The following is a 23495-nucleotide window of genomic DNA, read 5'->3' on the forward strand; positions in this document are numbered from 1 at the left end:
TATCAACATATTATGAACGTAATAAAATAAATATAAATATAGATAAGTGCGTACAAATAACATATACTCGGAAACCTAAACCAATCGATTACAACTACAAAATAAATAATCAGAATTTGAAACGCGTCTACGATGTACGAGACTTAGGCGTTCAATTAGACAGCAAAATGTTATTTACCAAACACATAGATATCATGGTGGATAAAGCTTACAGGAACCTAGGTTTTGTGCTTCGGGTGTGTAAACCCTTTAATGACATATCATGTGTTAAGACTGTGTACTGTGCATACGTCCGCAGCATTCTAGAGTTTGCTAGTATCATCTGGAATCCACAGTACACAGTATACATAGACAATATAGAACGCATACAAAAAAAGTTCGTCAAGCACCTTAATTACAGAATGAAAGTTGTTCCACCATCATACTCAGAAGCCTGTAATTTTCACTATTTGGACACATTGGAGAATAGACGTATCATGCTCGATATGGCTTTCCTGCACGATATAGTTAATTCTACTATCGATAGCCCTACTCTGACATCACAGGTATCGTTAGTCGTTCCTAGAAATCGTGCTAGACACGAAGTTCGAGACGTCTTTTATGTGCCAGGAAGCAAAACTAACTACGGACGTAACGAATATATCTCACGAGCTACCAAATGTTTCAACAGAAAATTTAGTTATACAGACATTTTTAACACAACCAAACAGAATCTAAAGAAACATGTACTAGACAAACTATCGAAAAATAACAAACAATGCATGCCGCCGTAAACTTTCGTTTCATTACTATTTTCACGTATTCATCTCATTACCGCGAAGCTGTATTACTGCTCGTTGTTTCAGATTGATTTATGTCTTGCAATTCACTCGCTTATTACTCTAATGCTGTAGTTAAAATAATTGTAATTTAAATATATTATTCTTAACTTTTTAAACCATTGTATGTAACTCGTTTGTGCACTAGCGTATTGTTCATTTAAGTTTTGTTATTGTTTTCTGTTAATTTCGGTTCAATAGTTAACGCAATCTATGATATCCTGTTATTGGCTAAGACACACTATGTAATTTAGATACTTTAACTTTACCTGTAAAACTGCTGTTGGATATCTTATGAATAAAATAAAAAATAAAATAAAAAATAAAATCAGAAAATCGTCATAATACCTTTTGGACCTGTCTGTCAAAATTTTACTATTTAGCATTAAACAGAACGACCAGTTCCGTACAATTAGTGTTTATAATATTTCAATAAAGATAACATTGTACGATAGCTTCAATGCGGGGTAAGAATATGATCTGTTAAACAACTTACGTTGTCTAGTGTTATTACGTTCATTAGCATAGTGATGTATCAGTCGAGATTAGGTCAATCGATGATTTTTATCTCTCATAATTTGACAACCATCCTTAAACAAATCTTCTTCCCAGGAGGACGCGACCCCATGGCGTGGTAACAACTCGTACCTGTCTTGGGGAGGACACGTCATGTATCTGCCGCCCGCGCCCGCGGCGCCTGACCAGCCTCTCTCCATGCTGGGTCCTATTGATAGGCCCATAAGGTGAATACTATAGCACCTAATTAAGATACTTACTATTTTTGCTGTTAACAGAAAGCCGTTAGGTGATTCTATGAATCTAATATAAGAGACTTATACTCTTTTTAATGTAGCAGGATTAGAATGACAAATATACTTACAAAAAAGATGGAAAATTCCACTTGATAATAACTCAGAATGAAACCCCTCGGTATACGTTACGATGTCACCTACACCCTGTACAAGTACGTATGGGTGTTAGTGACAACTGAATATTAATGGGAATGACTCAAACCGTTATTTTGAGTTGATATCAAGTGGAATTTCCTGTCGGAAAATTCATGTCAATTTTAGTGTTCTTTTAAATTACTTTCAGTTCCATACTTTTGCGATCACCGGATTGTCCGAAAGTAAGATGATTCGTGCTTCGGAAGGGCCATTAAGCCGTTGGTCCCGGTTACTACTTACTGATACAAGTCAGTAGTCGTTACATGAGCCATGTCAGGGGCCTTTGGCGGCTCAATAATAACCCTGAGACCAGGGTTGAGATAGAAGTTCATGTCATAATACTGGGTTCTTACCACGTTAATCAGGGATATGAGACTCCACACACACTCACACTGATAACTGATGTGATCATGGCACATAGTGTTGAAATATCGGGAGTCTCATATCCCTGATTAATGCGGTAAGAACCCGGTATTATGTGTTTTAATTAGAAGCTATCATTTGCAGCTGCACAACCCGTCCAATAACAGGTGACTTCTTTACTGCTACCTAATTCACTATCGTCACCAAATTCTGATACAAAAATTCCTTCCTCTTCTGTGACAGTCAATTTTGCTATCAAGAACTTTCTGGCTTGGAACATTTCCGACCGTACCCAGTAAAGTATAGAATACGTTTTCGAGTTTTCACATTGACAATAAACTGGTATTATTTTGCTAAGTTGACGTATGTTCTCAGGAGCAAATCAAGCGGGTGCCTGGAGGTGGCTGCGCGCGCGGCCCGTGCTGCGCGTGCGGCGCTGGCAAGCGAGATGCGCGAGAGGGAGCGGTCGGCCTCGCCCGAAGTGGCGCGCGCGCTACCGGCCAGGGTCGAGCCCGCTGCAACTGTGAGTACTTATCTGAACCATTTTTTTTCTAGCTAAAATAAAAAAAAAACAAATAAAAAATGTAAAGGTGAAGGACGTGAGCGTGAAGCGGAGATGAGATGAGATGATAATAGTGTCCCACCGCTGGGCAGAGGCCCTTACTATATTTAAGTAGATTATGGTGAAAAGATTCTGTATACACATAAATAGCCTATATATACGTACGTCCCACTGCGGGGCACAGGCCTCCCTCCAATCAACCGGAGGGGGTATATAGCATACTCCACCACGCTGACCCGGAGGGGGTATATAGCATACTCCACCACGCTGCTCCACTGCGGGTTGGTAGAAATATTTTTACGGCTAATAGCCGGGACCGACGGCTTAACGTGCCCTCCGAAGCACGGAATCAACTTATTTTTTCAGACAATCAGGTGATTTAAACCTGTAAAGTCCTTACCAAACAAAGGACAGTCTCACAAAGTGATTTCGACAATGTCCCCATCGGGAATCGAACCCGGACCTCCAGATCGTGAGCCTAACGCTCTAACCACCGTCCGTCCGTGTAGTGTAATAGAGTCTTTAAACATAAAATAGGTAAGATACCTAATTACCTATAATAATTAATGATCTTGAAATCCATAAATGTCAAGGTATACATTACATTAATGTAGATAGTATAATAATTATGTATATTCATAATTATCTTATTAACATAATGCACCGTTTTATCCAGCTCATCGTTGTAATATATTTGACAATGTTAAACGATTAATAAATACTGCTTATAATGATAGTTATACTTATTCTAAGTACTTACAGCTATCGATAAATTATCACAGGTGGTTTACACAATATGGCCAGGGACAACTGGAATAGATTGCACAGTTGGCAGAACGCTTGGCCCTCACTTTGAGGTCGCAGGCTCGAATCCCAGCATAGGCCTAAACTTTAAACCAATTATTTTCGAATTTGTTTTCGAATTCATGTTTGGGTCATAAATGATTATCACGTGCTCAGCGGTGAAGAAAAACATCCACAATCCCGAGAAATCCCTTCGCGGGTTGGAAGGTCAGACAGGCAGTCGTTTCTATAAAAAACCGGACCTGTCAAATCTTCAGGTTAGGTAAGCGGACCCGGTTAGAAACGGGATAACGCTAACCATTATAGACGGAGATACGGCTCACCACCTGTCACGATGCACGATGGTCTGACAGAAAGCTCGCGTGAAGTGTGGGCGTTGTACCGGGTGAGAGCTTTCAGCGGTCCCCATTTGTCCGGCCAAGTAGTTAATGCCATCTGCGGCAGATCTACAATGATTCACGTCAAAAAAAATAGGTTCCTACTTAGTTCATCTTGCGATGGATGTACCTCTGACTACCCCAATTAGGAATACAGTCGTGAGTGTATGTATATCTCAACCTTGATCTTAGTAATCAAGTCAAAACTGCGTTTTGTACACAAAGGCGATTAAAGTCGTTTTTTCCCTGATATCATTAGCCATGCGGTATTGTTGGCTTCAATGTCACTTCCATACATACAGTCATGAGCAATATAATGTACCCACTTTAGGACTCTGTCGCACTAACATATTTGACATTTAGTGAGACTTACTGTTCAATTTGTCAAAAAAGTTAATGTGACATGGTACCAAAGTGTATACATATTAATGCTCGTATATACATAGTAAGCTCGTATATACAGCTGTATTGGTTCGAGATATGCTCGTATCACGTTACACACAGGTTAGTACTTACTGATGCAAGTTAGTAGTCGTTACAAGGGCCATGTTAGGGGCCTTTGGCGGTTCAATAGTAACCCTGACTCAGTCTAATGGAAGATTCCTAAACTCGAGCCTATAAAAAGCCACTTGCAAAAAAACTAGGACAATATAGTTGTCTCATAAAATCCATCAATTGTCAAAAATCCGGAAACGTCTCAATAGAGACCGCAGAATAATCTGTGACAGTGTGCCAGCGCACCTGATTCAGTGCCCTCATCTCTGATTCCCACGGTTTGACACAATGAGTTAACGTGCGGGGCTATAGTGTGGGCGTGAGCTCTTTATACCTAGTATGATATCACTAGTATCTGAATTACTTATTAAAATTGCTGTCCAAAATTCTAGATTCAGTAAATTAAATTCAAACGTACGAATAAAAACACAAAGAATTCGAAATACAAAAAAATTGATTTGATTTGATTTGATTTGATTTTTACAATTTTTTTAATTAACTAACTTTGAATTGATCGACAGCAAGTAACACATATCACAATACATCATCATCATCAATTTAAGAGCCACGCTCTTGTCGGTGTAGCATTTTCCATTCCAGTCTATCAAAGGCCAATTCCTTGACTTCCCTATAAGACACGACGTTAACCTTTTCTTTAATCTGTTCCATGTAAGCTCTTCTTGGTCTTCCCCTTCCTCTCTTTCCTTCTAGCTTTCCTTCTATGATGTTTTTAATGAATTCGTCGTGTCTTATTAGGTGTCCAATCATCTTGCCTCTTCTGTCCTCAATAATTCTCAGTATTTGTCTCTTTTCCCTTACTCTTACTAGCACTTCCTCATTTGTAACCCTTTCTGTCCAACTTATTCTTTCCATCCTCCTCCAACACCACATTTCAAAGGCCTCGAGTCTCTCTCTGTCCTTCTGTGTCAGTGTCCAAGTTTCACATCCATAGAGGGCTATACTCCATACGAATGTTTTGACACATCTTTTTCTGATAGTTTTGGCAATCTTAGCCTTGAATATGCACCCTTTGTTATGGAAAGCTTGTTTTGCCATTGCTATTCTGGTTTTAACGTCTAAAGTACATCTTGAGTCATTCGTTATTATGCTGCCTAGATACTTAAAGTTCTTTACATTTTCAATCGGGATATTATTTAACTTAATTATTTGGCTGTCTATTATTGGAGTTTTGGAAATTGTTAGAATTTTGGTTTTACACATATTAATTTTAAGGTCGTATTTTTCAAAAACTGTGTTCATTGTGTTAAGTAGGGTTTCTAGGTCCTCTTTATTACTGGCTAGTGCCGCAATATCGTCTGCACTACTTACCTATTGAAAATACTACGAATATGTTAAATAGTTCCAAAAGTTATCAGTAATTAAAAGTGTACGCGAGAGGAGCTGATGAATGCCGCCGAAAAAACTGTCCAGGTGGCAAAGTACTAGGCTGAAAAAATCTGGATGGTAGGGCTGACAGAGGAAGTCCTAGAAGTTCTTACATTGACCGAATTGGAGATGTCCTTAAAAAAGATTTAGTACGTTCACTCTGAACCGGCGTGCGTGTATGAAGGATCGAAGCAAATGGAATACCATAGTCTCTGCTTACCCCGGTGGGAAATAGGCGTGAGTTTATGTATGTATCTACAATGAGGTTACAATAAATCTGTGCCAATATTGTTGGTCGCTTGTTAATATTGGCCAATGAAAATACACATTAAAGTAGTAAATAATAATTACGACCAACATAATTACATCACATAAACTAATTATGACGAAAGCTCAAACAAACATTATTAAATAAAACAATATTTATGATGTCCCAAATATTGTAACATAAAGTTACTGCCTAGTCATCATCATCAGCCCATTAACGTCCCCACTGCTGGGGCACGGGCGTTCCCTATGGATGGATAGGGAGATCGGGCCTTAAACCACCACGCGGGCCCAGTGCGGATTGGTGGTTATTAACGACTGCTAATGCAACCGGGACCAACGGCTTAACGTGCCTTCCGAAGCACGGAGGAGCTAGAGATGAAAACTTTTTTTTTTTGTGGTCACCCATCCTATGACCGGCCTTTGCGAAAGTTGCTTAACTTCAACAATCGCAGACCGAGCGCGTTTACCGCTGCGCCACCGAGCTTCTCTGCTACCTAGTATTGGTACCTATTACGTAACAGTTACATTGGTATTCGTCATTGCCGCAACTCTAGTAGTTGAGCTTCCGCGTGCAAGAGATTTTGGCTAAAGAATCGTAAGATTTATATCTTCATTGCGTTCTTATTCTTACTACATCCTTATTTCAGACATTGTTATTAAAGTCTGCCTTCCGCGTTAGTTGCCTACCTATTTACTGGTTAGTCTTAGGAAATATATAGAAATCTAGATATATTATAGCGCATATGTTATATCTCATCGTTATAAGTCACTTATTCTTCTTCTATCGTGTGGGTCGTGCATGGATTACCAACCTCACCAACCCTGGTGTCAGGGTTATTGTCGAGCTACCAAAGGCTCCTGACATGGCTCAGTAACGACTACTTACATCAGTAAGTAGTAACCGGGACCAACGGCTTAACGTACCTTCCGAAGCACGGATCATCTTACTATTGGGCAATCAGGTGATCAGCCTGTAATGTCCTAAACAAACTAGGGATCACAAAGTGATTTTTGTGGTTTGTCCCCACCGGGATTCGAACCCGGGACCTCCGGATCGTGAGACCAACGCTCAACCACTGGTCCACGGAGGTCGAAGAAGAATACATAATGTGTATTTGGCACTCCATAAAGTATTTACAAAATCCTTTGTGTTTACTACGTAACGTGCCAAAAGTTATACCATCAAAGCACCTGGCTGTTTAGTATTCCAGCTGTGGACAATCCAGGGTCCTATTAGGATGTTTTCGCACTACATTCGATCTGAATCCGCACGAACTTTAAATGATGGATCCGAAGTGATCGTGGATCTTTTTATATTGATAGCATAATGGTCACATTTCGGACACTCCATACAACTTATTATGTACGTACACCTAAATTCTATTTTAAGTAATTTGGTAATATTTAATCTATGTACGAATATTAACGCATATTTATGAAACACGACGTTCGTGCCTCACCCAGCAGGGTGTCCATACTTTTGCTGCGTGAGGCCCTTTTATCTCAGGACGTCCACCACCACCTTATGATCATTCCAATGAACATCCTCCTATACTTATGTAATTGTTTTGTGAAAAAAATTAAGTGATGTTATTGTCTTGTCTTTGTGTGTGGCGTACTTTTATAATAAACAATTTCTATTTTATTCTATTCTAAAAAAATATCATTTTTACCGTGAGCGAAAGTGCGAGCGACACAGACAATCCGCGCGCGCTTCTTAGCGGCTTAGCGGCCATTTAAACTAAAGTAAGACCCAGAGCACAGCCAACAACCTTTGTGGTCTAGTAGTTAGAGCGTTGGGCTCACGATTTGGAGGTCCGGCTTCGATTCCCGATGGTGACATTGTCGAAATCACTTTGTGAGACTGTCCTTTGTTTGGCAAGGACATTGCAGGCTTGAACCACCTGATTGTCCAAAAAGTAAGATGATTCCGTGCTTCGGAAGGCACGCTAAGCCGTTGTTTCCGGGCTACTAGCCCAAATACCTCCACCAACCCGCAGTGGAGCAGCGTGGGTATGCTCCATACCCCCTCCGGTTGATTGAGGGCACTTTGGTACCATGTCACATTAACTTTATTGACAAATTGAACTGTAAGTCTCTCTAAATGTAAAATATGTTAGTGCGACAGAGTCCTAAATTGGGTACATTATATTGCTCATGACTGTACCCAGCAGTGGGACGTATATAGGCTGTTTATGTATGTCTATGTAAGACCCATAGGGGGTGAGGTAAATGTAGCTCGGTGCCTGATACGAATTGGTGCGGGGCGAAGTATTTTCTTTATACTATCGTATCCGCTGTCCTATTTCTCTTAGTAATTTCCTACTATCCGTCATTCCCGAATTCGAATCGGATATAGTGAGTAAACGCCCTTATGAGGGATCCCCTCGCGAATCCGGTCTCTCATGACACCTTAGTCTGATGGAATACCGGATTAGTAAGCGTTGAGAAAGGCAAACACCACTTATGTATTACCATTGCGTATCGATGCGATAGTATCAGTGTTATCGCTGTTTAGAATATACACTTCTCATCAAAAAAATCGAAACACTTCCGTTTTCATTGTTTCTGTCCGAATTTAACACAAAAAAGAATTCATACGATGAAAAAAAATACATAAATGTATAGCTGGCAGTTTGGCCATTACAGTAATAAGCGAAAATTCTAAATTCAAAATTAGAATTTCATTTGTTTATCTTATAAACGAAATGAATCACTGTTTTGAGACAAATGTGTGTTTAGGGTTGGAGTACATTTAGCGTTTAAAAACTAAAAATTGGCGCCTATCCTTAAACTTTTTGTTTTTTATTTCAATACTGTGACTTTGGGACGTCTGAAAAAAGGTTTTTTTTCTAAAACGTATGGATACTTCGCCCACAGAAGCCGCCCAAGTTGTGGCATTGCTGGATTCTGGCCTTAGTCAGCGTGTTGTGGCTGCAAGACTGCATCTAAGCCTGTCATCTGTTCATAGAGTCTATAAACGTTATCGGGAGACTGGTTTGTTCACGCGCCGTTCAGGATCTGGCAGGAATCGGGTCACTTCTGAGCGAGATGATCGATTTATTGTAACAACTTCTTTAAGAAATCGACGCCTTAACGCTTTTCAACTGCAGCAGCGGCTTCGTGTTGTACGAAGGGTGGCTGTAAGTGACTCTACAATTAGAAGAAGGTTGAAAGATCGTGGACTGGTACCGCATAAGCCAGCAAATGGGCCGAAATTAACTGCAGACCATCGAAGAGCGCGCCTTAACTTTGCACGTGAGCACCTAAATTGGTCATACCTACAGTGGAGCAAAGTTCTCTTTTCTGATGAGTGTAAAATTATGCTGTATGGTAACGACGGAAGGAACAAGGTCTACAGAAGAGACGGAGAACGCTATGCACAATGCTGCATTGAAGAAAAGGTCAGCTATGGTGGCGGTTCGTGGACGGTTTGGGGAGGAATCAGCGCCGACGGTAAGACAGAGCTTGCTTTCGTGTCTGGGCCACGTCTGCCTGCACTAAACTGTCATCGGTACGTCGAAGAGTGTCTCGAGCCTCATGTGATGCCCTATGCACATTTTATTGGCAACGGCTTCATATTCATGCACGACAATGCTAGGGCTCACACCGCGGGCGTCGTACGAGATTATCTTAACGAAGTCGATATCTCTATTATGGAATGGCCAGCAAGAAACCCGGACATGAATCCCATTGAACATCTGTGGGATGAATTAAAGAGACGAATTCGAGCAAGAGATCCTGCCCCAGAAACACTTAGCCAGCTGCAAGATGCAACCCAAGAGGAATGGGACAATATACCACAGCATGTGATCGTGACTCTCATCCGATCGATGAAGAACCGTATGGAAGCAGTAATTAGAGCTCGGGGAGGGAATACAAGTTATTAAATAAACGTTTTTCATTTACGTGTGTTGTTTTATCCATTTCCTTTATACTCCATACGGAATAAAAATGACTCATTTAACAAAATACGAAACCTATGAAAAATTCATTTAAATTTAGAACATTAACATTAAGATTTGATAAGCTCATATTACTCACTGTTAAACGACATTTAACATTTATTCCTAAATGTACACATTTTTCTGATAATCCTGACAAAACGTAAACTTGCAAGGTGTTTCGATTTTTTTGATGAGAAGTGTATTTAAATTCAAAACAATAGAGTACTAGTCCAACGTTTCCAACTAGTCAAATCAAGCTACTTTTTTTTATTTAGATAGGTATACCAACAGTACACGTTAAGTTATAAAATTCAAGTCTTACGTCAATTTTTGTATATGTGCCCCAATAATATGTGTACCTATTATTGGGGCACATATACAAAAATTACACACACACTGCATTCACAATTACAACATATACAGGGTGTTATTATATAAATAAATAAAGAAAAGAAAGAAAGAAATGTTTATTATAAAGGGACACCACAGTAACAAATATAAAACAAATATATAATATAAAACACGGAGTAACACATAACTTACACGAGAAATACAAATAATTCATTGTATATGTATAAAACTTAAACAGAAATTATTTTCTAAAATTAAACAGTAATAAATCTTCTTAACAAACATAAGAGTTAAAAATATAACGTATACATAAGAAAAGAAGTATTGTTGGAAACAGAAGAATTATTTAGAGTAACAAAAAATAAAACAAAACAACACAAAGCGCACGAGGAAAACTTATTTAAAACAATTTTCCTACGCGCGCTGGGTAGGGATGCGCGCTTCACCTGCGCACACGCCAAACGCGCACCAGCCTTGCGCACGCGACACGCGTGTCATCTGACAGTTGTTTTTTAATTTTATTTTTTCGTATTTAGTGGCGGTGTGAGCGGCCTTTACGGTTAGTTTTTAAAGTGAGACTTGTTTTGATGTCTTCATAGTGTTTGTTTAAATTTAGGTGTGTAGGTAAGGCATTGATATTTTTATCATGTTAACCTGTAATGTTAATCAATCTTTTTATGTACTTTAAAGGGTAGGCAGAGGTGTATAGTGTTTACAGTCGCCACTTCTGGCCAGCTATGTTTAAGTCCCCTGTAATAGAGGAAGAGCCTATTGCCATTAACCGGACACAAATCCTGAAAACAAACATCAATTGGGTACTTGACTGGGTCAAAGACAAATTATAAAAATTAAGCAAAATTACCGGCAGAGGGATTGTGTCCTCTAACATGATGGACTAATGTTATGGGCGATAGGCTGATCCCTTATCACCACAAGGTTCATCATATCCAGCTTACGACATCGTATCAACAGTGGCTGCAAGTTGTCTTTGATTACTTGTGGCTCTGCCCACCCCATTAGGGATTACGGACGTGAGTTTATGTATGTATGTAAGCAAAATTAAAAATTTTGAAAAATCCCACGACGGTAAAAATCTCATCGAAAAAGAATAAGTCTCATTTTATTTTTCGACTTATTTTAGAATTTTACTCACGAATTAAGGGTGGTATTAATAAACGAATATCAGTTTTGACACTGCCCTTAAGATCATGTCAGTGACAGTTCTTATATAAAAACAGGGACTTGACCATGACTTTGAGGGCAGTCTTAGCTGACGTTTGACCGCTTATATTGATGACGTCACAGGACAGTATTTATATACAATGTCCAAAGAAAATTTTCGTTTTGACATTTCGAAAAAAGTACCTCATTTGACTAGGTTGTCAAGTGGCCAATTCAAACAGAAGTGGAATAGAGTGGTTTAGAGCCCAAGCCAGTATTCGAATCCGTGTTAATAATTTACTTGCTTTGATAAGATTAGAACTATTAACATGAAAACCTATTCGTGCATACAGGGTGTTAGTGACATCGTAACGAAAATTTTGGAAGGAAAGAATGATTCAGACCATGATTCTGAGTTGATATCAAGTCGAATTTTCCGCTGCAAAAGTATGGAACTGAAAATAATTAACACAAAATTTTTCATGAATTTTCCGACAGGAAATTCCATTTGATATCGATTCCCGGTATATCTACTTAGGTACTAAAATATTATAAGAACTTTAGAAGGAAAACTATTAAAAAATGTATATTCTTGTTTTCTTTAAAAAAAACATATTTTCTATATTTTTACACATATCGATCGAGAGACATATTTTATTTTTATTATTTATATAGACTGCATATTATTACTTATATACTATTCAAAGATGTTAGGTATTCAAAGACTATCTATTATTGGATTCTAAAGAAGTTTTTAAAAAAAAAAAACATATTCGAACCACTGTATTGGACTTCATGAGTTTGAATTCATGTTTGGATCATAAGTAGATAAGTAATTGATATCACGTGGTTTCCAGAATTTGCGCCTGAATAATGGCAAGAGGCTCGCACCCTGTTATTGCATGGGACTTGTACTTACCTGGCGAAGCGTGGTTTTGTATACTATCCTTCTTACGGGGATTCAGGCGTGATTTTTGTGAAGAATCCGGGATTCGAAAATTGGCCACGTCAAAACCCATCTAACACAATCATCATCATCATCACCAGCCCATTAACGTCCCCTCTGCTAGGGCACGGGCCTTCCCTATGGATGGATAGGGAGAACGGGCCTTAAACTATCACGCGGGCCCAGTGCGGATATTAACGACTGCTAATGCAGCCGGGACCATTGGCTTAACGTGCCTTCCAAAGCATGGAGGAGCTCGAGATGAAAACTTTTTTTTGTGGTCACCCATCTAATGACCGACTTTGGGAAAGTTGCTTAACTTCAACAATCGCAGACCGAGCGCGTTAACCGCTGCGCCACCGAATTCCTCTAACACAATAAAATTCCAAAAATACAATATTAAAAGATAAATTATGTAAAAGTAAAAGGCATTATAATAAAACAAACTATAATGTTTACACGTGGATACGCTTGCCTGCCCACTGACTGAACGGCTTCCTACTGCGTTTGAACAATTATAATTTACAATTTATCATTTTAATTAACAATATGAAAGTTAAAAGTGAAACTAATGTCCTACTGCGCGTGCGACTAATGGATTCCGTTATTTGATTCCTTCTGAAATGATGACTGACAAAAGATGAAAGAAATTAATAAATAATTGCATTGTTTAAGGTTTACGCTAAACTGTATATCAATTCTCTTTAATCTAACCCCGCACGCGTGGTCGACGATTTCCCTCATTCAGCGCTTATCACTATCGACCCACTAGGGTCGGTTAATTCTTTCAAATATTCTTCCTCTCAGACGACGCCCTGAGCAGAGGTTCGCTCCCAACTGGGCACCCTCAGGCCTGTTGTCTTAAATTTTGTACCGGGTGAGAGCTCTCAGCGCTCCCCATTTATCCGAGTAGTTAATGCCATCTGCGGCAAATCTACAATAAGTCACGTCAAAAAAAATCTTTAATCTTAACATGACTTAAAAATAAAGACGAAACCCGAGGTTGATAGCCAATCCGGGACTCGAACTCTTGATTCTACGATGTAAATCACGCGATCTTCTTCTATCGTGTGGGTTGTGAGGTGGATTACCAACCCCATCAACCCTGGTGTCATGGTTACTATTGAGCCGCCAAAGATCCCTGACATGGCTCATGTAACGACTACTTATTTACATCAGTAAGTAGTAACCGGGACTAACAGCTTAATGTGCCTTCCAAAGCTAGAAGAAGACGCGTTCTTCGAACTTTCAAATAACTAACTAACTATTAATTCTCAACGATATGCGCTGTCTTATTATCTCGATTGACAAGCTAACAATGTATAGGTAGGTATATTGTGCATCATTTTACATTGCTAATGTGGACATCAGGTCGTTTGGTACCAGACGACCTCGACCTGTGATGTCATGCAGTGCAAGAAGCAAGTGCATTCGCGACATAATATATCGTCGTCCTATAGATAAAACCAGACAATCACCTTTTTGAAAAATTCAATTAATACATTCTTCATTCATCATTCACTTCATTCTTTCAATTAATCTAAATCTTAAATGGGGAGCGCCGATTTGAACCTGAAAATTCGTACCGGACTTGCACTAATGAGTTATTACTTTATCTGGCGATTGCTTCAACTCCGACGTTCGTGTGTTCGCATGTGGCTTATATAACCATATTTTTAGAAAAGATCCTGGCACATAGCGGGCATGTGAGCACACTATTTAAATAACTCACACACTTCAAATAACAATCACATTATCATATCAAAGGTCATGTCATTTTTTTTTAATATTTACTTACTTACTTACATTTTTGACTTAGATAAAACACAGCACATACTCATTTCGTTAAATGTTACCTACTTAAATTAATCATTTTTATGACATCATAAAAAGGCCAAAAGAGGTCAAAAAGTTTCATTTCAAGTTTACTTCTCACGCGTATAAAAAAGACCATTTTAATCAACACAAAACTAGGGAATGTAATCCCGAATGGAGATCGCAATTTCGAGATCCCGCGGAATTGGAAATATCAATCTCGCGAGATCCTACTTAAAATAATCATTCTTATGACAACATTAAAAGGCCGAAAGGGGCAAAAAGTTTCATTTCAACTTTACTTTTCACGCGTACAAAAAATACTATTTTAATGAACACAAACTGAACAATCTTGAGTTGAATCGCACTTGTCCATTTTTTGCGAGTGCCATGTGCCACAGCGTTGACCGTCCTTGAGGTCTATTGAGGTCTATGGAGGACTGATGTCATGATATTATTATTTATCGTCGTCATTGCAAAAACTTGGCATTAACATTACTAATTTGAATACATTTAGCAATGATGCAGCGAGGCATCAACTAAGGTTTTGTCTTGTCCTGGTTAATAACACTAAATGTATCCTGTATATGCCTGTATCCTCGAAGAGGTAGGCAGAGGTGTCCAGAATCAGAATAATTTATCCAACGTAATTATCATAGATAGTAACGGTCTCTGTGGTCCAGTCTCGAACTGTCAGCCATCGTCTGGTTATCCGACGCGTTATAATCTAGGAGTCTTCAAGTCTAGAGTGAATAGGCTAGGTAAGCGTGATCCACTCTAGACCACATCGTCACTTAACATCAGATGAGATTGTGGTCAATCGCGAGCCTATTATATTTAAAAAAAAAACGTCGTGCGATGAGCTCAAGTTACGTAACGATGTGTACTACGCACCACACCTTTGCTTAAATCATTAACATAATTATGTTACTTTGTGTTTACTTTAAAACGATTTGTTTTGCTAATACATTAGGCCCAGATGTTACATACCTCGGTATTAACCAGGATGTTTTAAAAGGCCGAGTCAAGAATACTCTAAAATGTATTCCAGTGTAGTTACATTATGGTGGAATTCTGTAGTCTCTGCCTACCCCGACGGGAAATAGGCGTGATCGTATGTATCTATGTGATTTTATCACTGTTAGAATCCCCTGGGTCCCTGGCTTTGATTCCAAGCGAAAAATCTGGACCCGACTGAATCGGTGTAGGACCAACCACGGAAAGTCAAACCATCACCTACATAAATGGGGCTTAAAGGAGTCGCCATACTGTTAATGTGGTCACCCGGATCAAACCATATCTCACATAGTGAACGAGTGCCCTCTGCACCGATTCCCAGGTGGCATAGACGGGCTGCATTGTGTGACGGATGCGGCAGAGACTTGGTTAGGAGAGCTTCAGCTGGATATATGATCCACGCAGGATATTTTATTTTCGTCTGCCATACGCAATAATAATACTGTTAGAATTGCGGAATCATAGAATTGACACATATTAAGTTAAAATATGATATTATAACTTTGGAAATGATACTACCTCTACAATTATAAATCTACATTTTTAAAATAGAATATGACTATAATGTCAATTGACCTTTGTCGACACGAGTATGATATCATAGCAAACACTCGAACATTATGTAATTTGACGAACAAAAACGTATGGGAACGTATAATTAAAATGTTAAATATAGTTATTGTTCTTTCCCATAACTCTGTCGTTTATAATTACATGATTATAATTGTTAATAATATCCTTGTTTTTAAAATCACAAGTCACATAGTTTTTTTAACTTTGGACTTTGACCTCTGATTCATGATATGTTTTATATTAAATCGCTTTAAGCGATAAGGCCGCCATTTACCATATACCTAGTTATGAGTCTTTTGTAATTATTTCTTTCTATTTTGGTGCAATATTTGTATAATATTTGCATTTAAAGAAACATAAGATGATGGGGTATTAAAAAGGTCACATCAAAGCAATTCATCTAGGAAAGCAATATTGCTATTTGACATTTGTATGCATTGCGCATTTACTTTTATATGCGCATATATGTCAAACTACAATATTGCTTTTTTAGATAAATTGTTTCGATGTGGCATTTTAACACCCCTGAACTTTTTTTTCTTGGTTTAAACTACAATCAGTCCACTAGACCATAAGCAGGTTCGTTTTGTGGATAAGTGATTTGTGATGCTACAACAAATGCCACAGCCTCCCACTTTATACAAGAGTATAATATATATGTATGTATGTAATATATGTGTGTGTATGTGTATATCTATACTTATAATAAATCTGTAGAGAGGTCAATTCTGTACATTAAATATTTTTTCAAAATAACTATCAGGGGGTGATAAGTGATCGATACTGATGCCAAAAATGCAATCAGTAAAATTTTTGTCTGTCTGTCTGTCTGTCTGTCTGTCTGTCTGTCTGTCTGTCTGTATGTTCCTTATAGAAACAAAAACTACTGGACGGATTTTAATGAAACTTGGTACAATTATTCTTCACACTCCTGGACAGGTTATAGTATACTTTTCATCACGCTACAATCAATAGGAGCAGAGTAGTGAAGGGAAATCCTTTTGTATGAAAAATCTAAACCACTCAAGTTAGACGTTTGAAATTTGGCATGCAGGTACCTTAGATACCGTAGAGATGTACTAAGAAAGGAATTCCCGAAATTCCCACGGGAATGGGAATTAGCGGGAAAATCCTTTTGTATGAAAAATCTAAACCACTCAAGTTAGACATTTGAAATTTGGCATGCAGGTACCATAGGTACCGTAGAGGTGCACTAAGAAAGGAATTCCCAAAATTCTCACGGGAACGGGAATTAGCGGGAAAATCCTTTTGTATGAAAAATCTAAACCACTCAAGTTAGACGTTTGAAATTTGTCATGCAGGTACCTTAGGTACCGTAGAGGTGCATTAAGAAAGGAATTCCCGAAATTCCCACGAGAACGGGAATTAGCGGGAAAATCCTTTTGTATGAAAAATCTAAACCATTCAAGTTAGATGTTTGAAATGTGTCATGCAGGTACCTTAGATACCGTAGAGATGTACTAAGAAAGGAATTCCCGAAATTCCCACGGGAACGGGAATTAGCGGGAAAATCCTTTTGTATGAAAAATCTAAACCACTCAAGTTAGACATTTGAAATTTGGCATGCAGGTACCATAGGTACCGTAGAGGTGCACTAAGAAAGGAATTCCCAAAATTCTCACGGGAACGGGAATTAGCGGGAAAATCCTTTTGTATGAAAAATCTAAACCACTCAAGTTAGACGTTTGAAATTTGTCATGCAGGTACCTTAGGTACCGTGGAGGTGCACTAAGAAAGGAATTCCCGAAATTCCCACGGGAATGGGAATTAGCGGGAAAATCCTTTTGTATGAAAAATCTAAACCACTCAAGTTAGACGTTTGAAATTTGTCATGCACCACACACACAAAGATCTCTCTCTTATATAACACACCACGCGGACGAAGTCGCGGGCAAAAGCTAGTATATATATATGTGTGTATTTTTTAGAGTATAATAAAACGAAGATCTGAACTCGAAATATTTTATTGAACCGAAAACATAAGGAAATATAAAAATCTGAATAAAATATAAACAAGACATAGAGCAAGAATTTGCTCCTAACAAAAATATGTCACGATTCGGCATGATTTACATCACGCCGTATCCCAAAGATATATATCGTGTATACACTCATAAATACATTTGCGCCTACCGAATGGTTTTTCATTAGTAACATTATTATTATATTCCATTATATAATATTGTATATATATATTATATATATTATATTATATATACATATACGTAGTATATGTAGTGTCCTAAATAATAAATGTTTCTTTCTTTCTTTTACTTTATATTCTCTTTTAACAACAGCTTTACATCACTTTTCCACAGCTAATTACAAAACGCAAGAAATTACCAAACGTCTCAAAACCTACCTGTATGTCGATATTTTTACCAAAACGTTTAAACACGTGCCTCTGGCCCTGCTCGTAACTAAAGGGCTTGACATTATTTCACAACCCACCACGTGCCTACGTGCCTACAGATGACAGACACTGGTATTTTCGTAATAAAGACGTTTATGCCGCTAACGGATTTTGATAATTTACTACCGAATGACAAGTATCAAGACTGTACGAGCTTGTAATACGGAAAGCTTGAGGCTGTCACTGTTTAAAAAGCGATGTATGTTCTTTTCTGCGATTGAAGTGAGAAGAAGTGCTAACATAAAGGTATTTATAAGTAATACTTCTTGGTAACCTAAATAGCCGGTAGTAGAGATACACAGAAACAGTATCCGCTTTATTACAACAGACTAAAGACAGTACCAGGTTAAAAAACCTGTATAGGTAGTCCGCGCCACGAAAAAACTCCACAGATTTTAATCTTCTTCTATCGTATGGGTTGTGAGATGGATTACCAACCCCATCAACCCTAGTGTCAGGGTTACTATAGAGCCGCCAAAGGCCCCTGACATAGCTCATGTAAAAACTACTAACTTACATCAGTAAGTAGTAACAGATTTTAATGGAACTAATTGACAAGTAATGATATTATATGCAGATACCGCGACATTAGAGCCGCGCCTCGGGACTTCTTTAGTGGTGCAGACTGTTTTAAACCTTACCATTTTTTGTTTTCGTTTTATAATAGGTAGTTTCTGCCCGTAAAATAAATACACATACTTACATTCTTTTTTTTTATATTGGCCAAGTATGTTGGCTCAACTACGCCTGATGGTAAACATAGAAAAGCCCTAATTGCAGTAGCAACTGAAAAGCAACGCAATGAGTCAGTTTCGAATCAGTTGCGATTACCATACTGGCCTACTAGGTGCTTCATAGGTAAACAGCCTATATATAAGTACCTACATCAAAATATTTTAGCGCAAGTTTCCCGTTTTATTCTGAGAGGTTTTCATTAGTACTCTAACACACTGCTCCACTTAGAATCAGAAATTAATCCACTCAGAAAATAACCCAGACTTGGATTAATTTAAGTAAATAATAAATTGGTCACAAACTGACCTGACTATAAATCATACCCTGAACGTATGCTTTGGTATCACTACATCAAAGACTAAAGAACTGGTAAATATAACTCACACGTCAACCAAAACTGGCCACTCGCATGTTGCAGACAATATCTTTAAATATGTCAAACACCAAAACGCTCCATTACCGGTAAGTATACCGTTACTCGAAAATTGACAAATAGTTAATTTAATACAAAAATTTACGATTCCCGATCGTAAATTCAAGGGCCAGAACGTGATTTCGGTAATGCGGCGCGTGAGTCGACTACAACTCGTATGGTAATATATGACGTTGAAATTTTGTGTCGCGTTGCTGTTGTTTGGATAAATTCATTTATCGATGAGTAGATACGATAAGAGAGGAAGGGGAAGACTAAGAAGAGCTTACATGGAACGGAAAGCGAATATCGTGTCTTATAAGGAGGTTAAGGAATTGGTCTTTGATAGACAAGAATGGATGCTACACCGACAAGAGCGTGGCTCTTAAATTAGTGATGTGAGGTACGATAATCGACGTAATCCTCACACCAATGTGTTATTAATTTATCTTAAGTGCAGTTTTCACTAACACAGTTGGCTCGACCGCTATAGCCGGCGATATGGCTCACCACCTATCACGTTGGTCTAACAGAAAGCTCGGCGAGTTGTTGGTGATTCTAAGTCATCGCGGTGGATGGATCCTCCAGCAGCAAACAATGTCTATACTTTAGCTAAAGTGACATTTATCCAAATCAAAAAAGACTTCGTTAATTCATTTCCTTCTTTAATACAATTGGGTAGTCAAAGGTACATCCATAGCAAAATGAACCAAGGACCCATGTCTCACTGAAGATTCTGTTAGACCAAATTGTGTTTCTGTTGAAAAATCTAAACCAAGCACATTGACTTGCAAGTTTCTAGGTCATAGTATAATTTAAATTCGGAACCATAGTCGCATGCGTGTCCGCATGTTACAGACATTTAGCGATCGATTATATTGTTAACGGTTAGATCACGTTATAAAAGCGGTAATTACTTATCGTGGAAAGGTAGTCATGCGAATGTCATATTTTATTCTGTTTGACATTTGTTGTCATTGCGCACTTACTTTTACATGCGCAAATAGTAAATTGTAATATTGTTTTTTTTACATGAATTGCTTTAACGTGGAGTTTTATACTTCGAGACACGTGTTGACACTTCTGGGAAAAGTTCTCATCTTTGAGTTTTATTTTTTCCATTACGTACGATAAGGTGCCATCCTATCAGTTTCTCGCAAAAGTAATAAATTAACTGGTTGCACTTAAGACCTCTTGGTTACATGTTCTTTCTGTAATAGACCAAAAACACTTACAAAAACATAAATTTTATAATTATGACAACTAGCAAAAGGGGTAAATAAACGAATAGTTCATAATTTCACTACTGTTTACAAATAATTCGCTTGCCGCAGTGACCGAACTTTTGCTCTTTGATTATCTTCTTTTTTGATTGTTGTCTTTGATCTGGTAGGTACATCTCTCCATTGGTTCTTAATGATCTACATCTTAATTACTTAAAAAGAGCGAGATATATCGAACGAACGCGCGCGACGCGATTTATATTGAACGCTTCGACCAATAAACGATACGAATGCTATCTACGTAGATGGACGTCAAACGGCTATTGGTCGAAGGCCTCGATATAATTCGGTTAACGTGCAGAGCCTACAGGAGGTCTAATAACGCTACATGAAAGCAATTCATCTAAAAAGGAATATTGCAATGTCACATTTGCGCATATAACAGTAAGTGCGAAATTTCAACCAATCTCAAATATCAATATTGCCTTTTTAACCTCCCCCCCTGTATTACGTACAATCATAATGTGTACCAGGCTACTTACGACCAGATCTACGCTTAAAAGTGTGAGTTAATCTGCATATTATCTTTTACCAGCTTAAAAGTTTTAGTTAATTCTGTAATCTTCCCATTTTATCCGTCACGGGGTTGAGCATCGAGTGCACAATGTTTTTACACTAAAAACTGTAGAGGTGACTTGATAAACTTTTCTAACATTTTACTTCTTTGTGTCTATCTGTAAATCCGCAATAACCCTGTTCGGAGAATGCATAACTTACATCCCAGTGTCACAAGTTCAAATCCCTACCAACCACTGAATTAAGATAAGATAAGATCACTCACTGTCAGAACTATTCAGAGGCGGAGGACAAGAGTCCTAGTATGGCTTTGTAATAGACTACTCTGGGCGCCATCCCACTTGCGTCAGACAGAGTACTGCGGGGCGGAAGGCAAGAGGGAAACCACTGCCCTATTTTTCCCTAAAAAGTAGCATGGAAATTGCTGCACCGACAAGAGCGTGTCTCTTAAATTAATAATGATGATGAAGATAAGATATTTATTGCATTCCTGATGTTTTTACAGAGGTCTTAAAAGTAGAGGAAAGTACAAGTAAAGAAGAACCCTGTAAGGGCACTACAACAACTTAATTATACACAATGAAAACAGAAAACCAAGAATAAAAATAATAAAGATTGTGTCGACTATTCGACTTTATGATTTCAAATTCATGTTTGGATTATAGATAATTGATATCACGTGGTTTTCTACATTTGTACCTATTAAATGACAATAGCGTCGCTCCCTATTACATGGAACTTAAACATAGCTGGCGAGGAGTGAGCGTAGTACAAGTGTTGCCCGGTTTTGGTGACTTATGGTTCCCCCTATCCCCATGAAGTTCACAGCCATGAAGACTCATCGCTGGAAAGCTCCTCAACTCATGATCACTAATTTAAGGGCCACGCTCTTGTCAGTGTAGCATTCTCCATGCTACTTTTTAGTGGAAAATAGGGCAGTGTTATTCCTTTTGCCTTCCGCCCCGCAGTACTCTGTCTGACGCGAGTGGGATGGCGCCCAGAGTAGTATATATGTCAAAGCCGTACTAGGACTCCTGTCCTCCGCCTCTAAATAGTACTGATAGTTACTGCTACCCTCTGCCAGGTTCCAAGTACGGTCCCTGTGACTTGCCCCTTCTGTCCTGCATTGCCATCTCCGCCTCCGCAACCGTTGAGGTCTTCACCCGTATCCCTGGGCAAGGGTTCTACATTAAACCCCGAACATTATACTCCGCAACTCAATCTCAGTTAAAGTTAACGAGTTTTACCGCCGTAACCGCGCGATCCGTTTGTCAGATTAACTAATAACCGGTGCGCAGGCGCAGTGACAACCGTTCTCTGTAACGGTTAGTTTCACGTTTGACTGTGGGTTATCTCACTATACTGCGGTTTGTCATAGTTTTCGGTGCAATATGCGTTGGAAATAGAGGCCATATCGAATTTATTCGCTTATTACTTATTTCAATGAGGGACATTCCAGGCTACGTTCCCTAATAAAAATATAGATGGCGCTGTACAACGCTGCCTTCGTTTAAGCTTCTAATTTAATGGATTTAAGACATGCCTGTTCATCTTTGTTTTTGGGTATAGAATTACGACCCTTGTTATTACACCCAGGCACAACACATATTCCACCCATTATTATTCTGATCAGAATAAAGAGTGGGTCGATAGCGATAAGCGCTGAATGAGGGAAATCGTCGACCACGCCGGCGGGGTCGTTATCGGGGTCCTGAAGTGTTTGGTATCGCGAGCTGATTGGCTAGAGTAATCGGGTCGTCGGGATCATAATTATATATTACGTCCTTCGGACGCCGATACTATCCCCGACAGTGAAAAGGCACAAAACTTATGTAAAAAGAGCTTTATTACTTAGGTAATAAACAGTTAGCTGTGGTTAGCCACAGCTAACTATTTCGAAACCAAAACAGTCTATTTATTTTCTATTTCACCTCGAAATAAGTCAAACATACGAAAATTCAATACACGTTCAAATCCCATACACGACCTTATAACTAATTATTTACTTTACTACACATCGCTTATTTTCTTGAGCACGTTATGATGTACTTTTTTCCGCCACAAGCAATGTACGTAAAAATAATTGTGCAATTCGTATTAAGAACGCAAACAGTTCGTAGAATCATACAAGTGTGTTATGGATGAAACCCACATCTAACTTAACACCTGTTTAAGTAAGCAATGTTTGCATGTTTGTCCACTGGAATAGCGTACACTTCTTTGCTTCATTGTGTGTGAAGATGGTGTAGGTATATATTATAATTTTACTATACACTTCGGCCT

General features: G+C 38.5%; 1 protein-coding gene across 2 annotated transcripts in view; it reads left to right on the plus strand.

The window, feature by feature from the left end:
• Positions 1-23495, plus strand: part of LOC126373544 (uncharacterized) — a 214569-nt gene that overhangs the window by 163536 nt on the left and 27538 nt on the right. For both annotated transcript variants that reach the window (XR_007567327.1, XM_050019668.1), the window contains exons 13-14: positions 1431-1561; positions 2504-2651. Coding sequence is in view for 1 of the 2 variants with exons in the window: in XM_050019668.1 (XP_049875625.1) it covers positions 1431-1561; positions 2504-2651 (279 nt within the window). In the remaining variant the exon portion in view is untranslated. The remainder of the gene's footprint in view (positions 1-1430; positions 1562-2503; positions 2652-23495) is intronic.

This window comes from Pectinophora gossypiella, chromosome 2, assembly GCF_024362695.1.
Source record: "Pectinophora gossypiella chromosome 2, ilPecGoss1.1, whole genome shotgun sequence".
In the NCBI taxonomy this organism is placed as follows: Eukaryota; Metazoa; Arthropoda; class Insecta; order Lepidoptera; family Gelechiidae; genus Pectinophora; species Pectinophora gossypiella.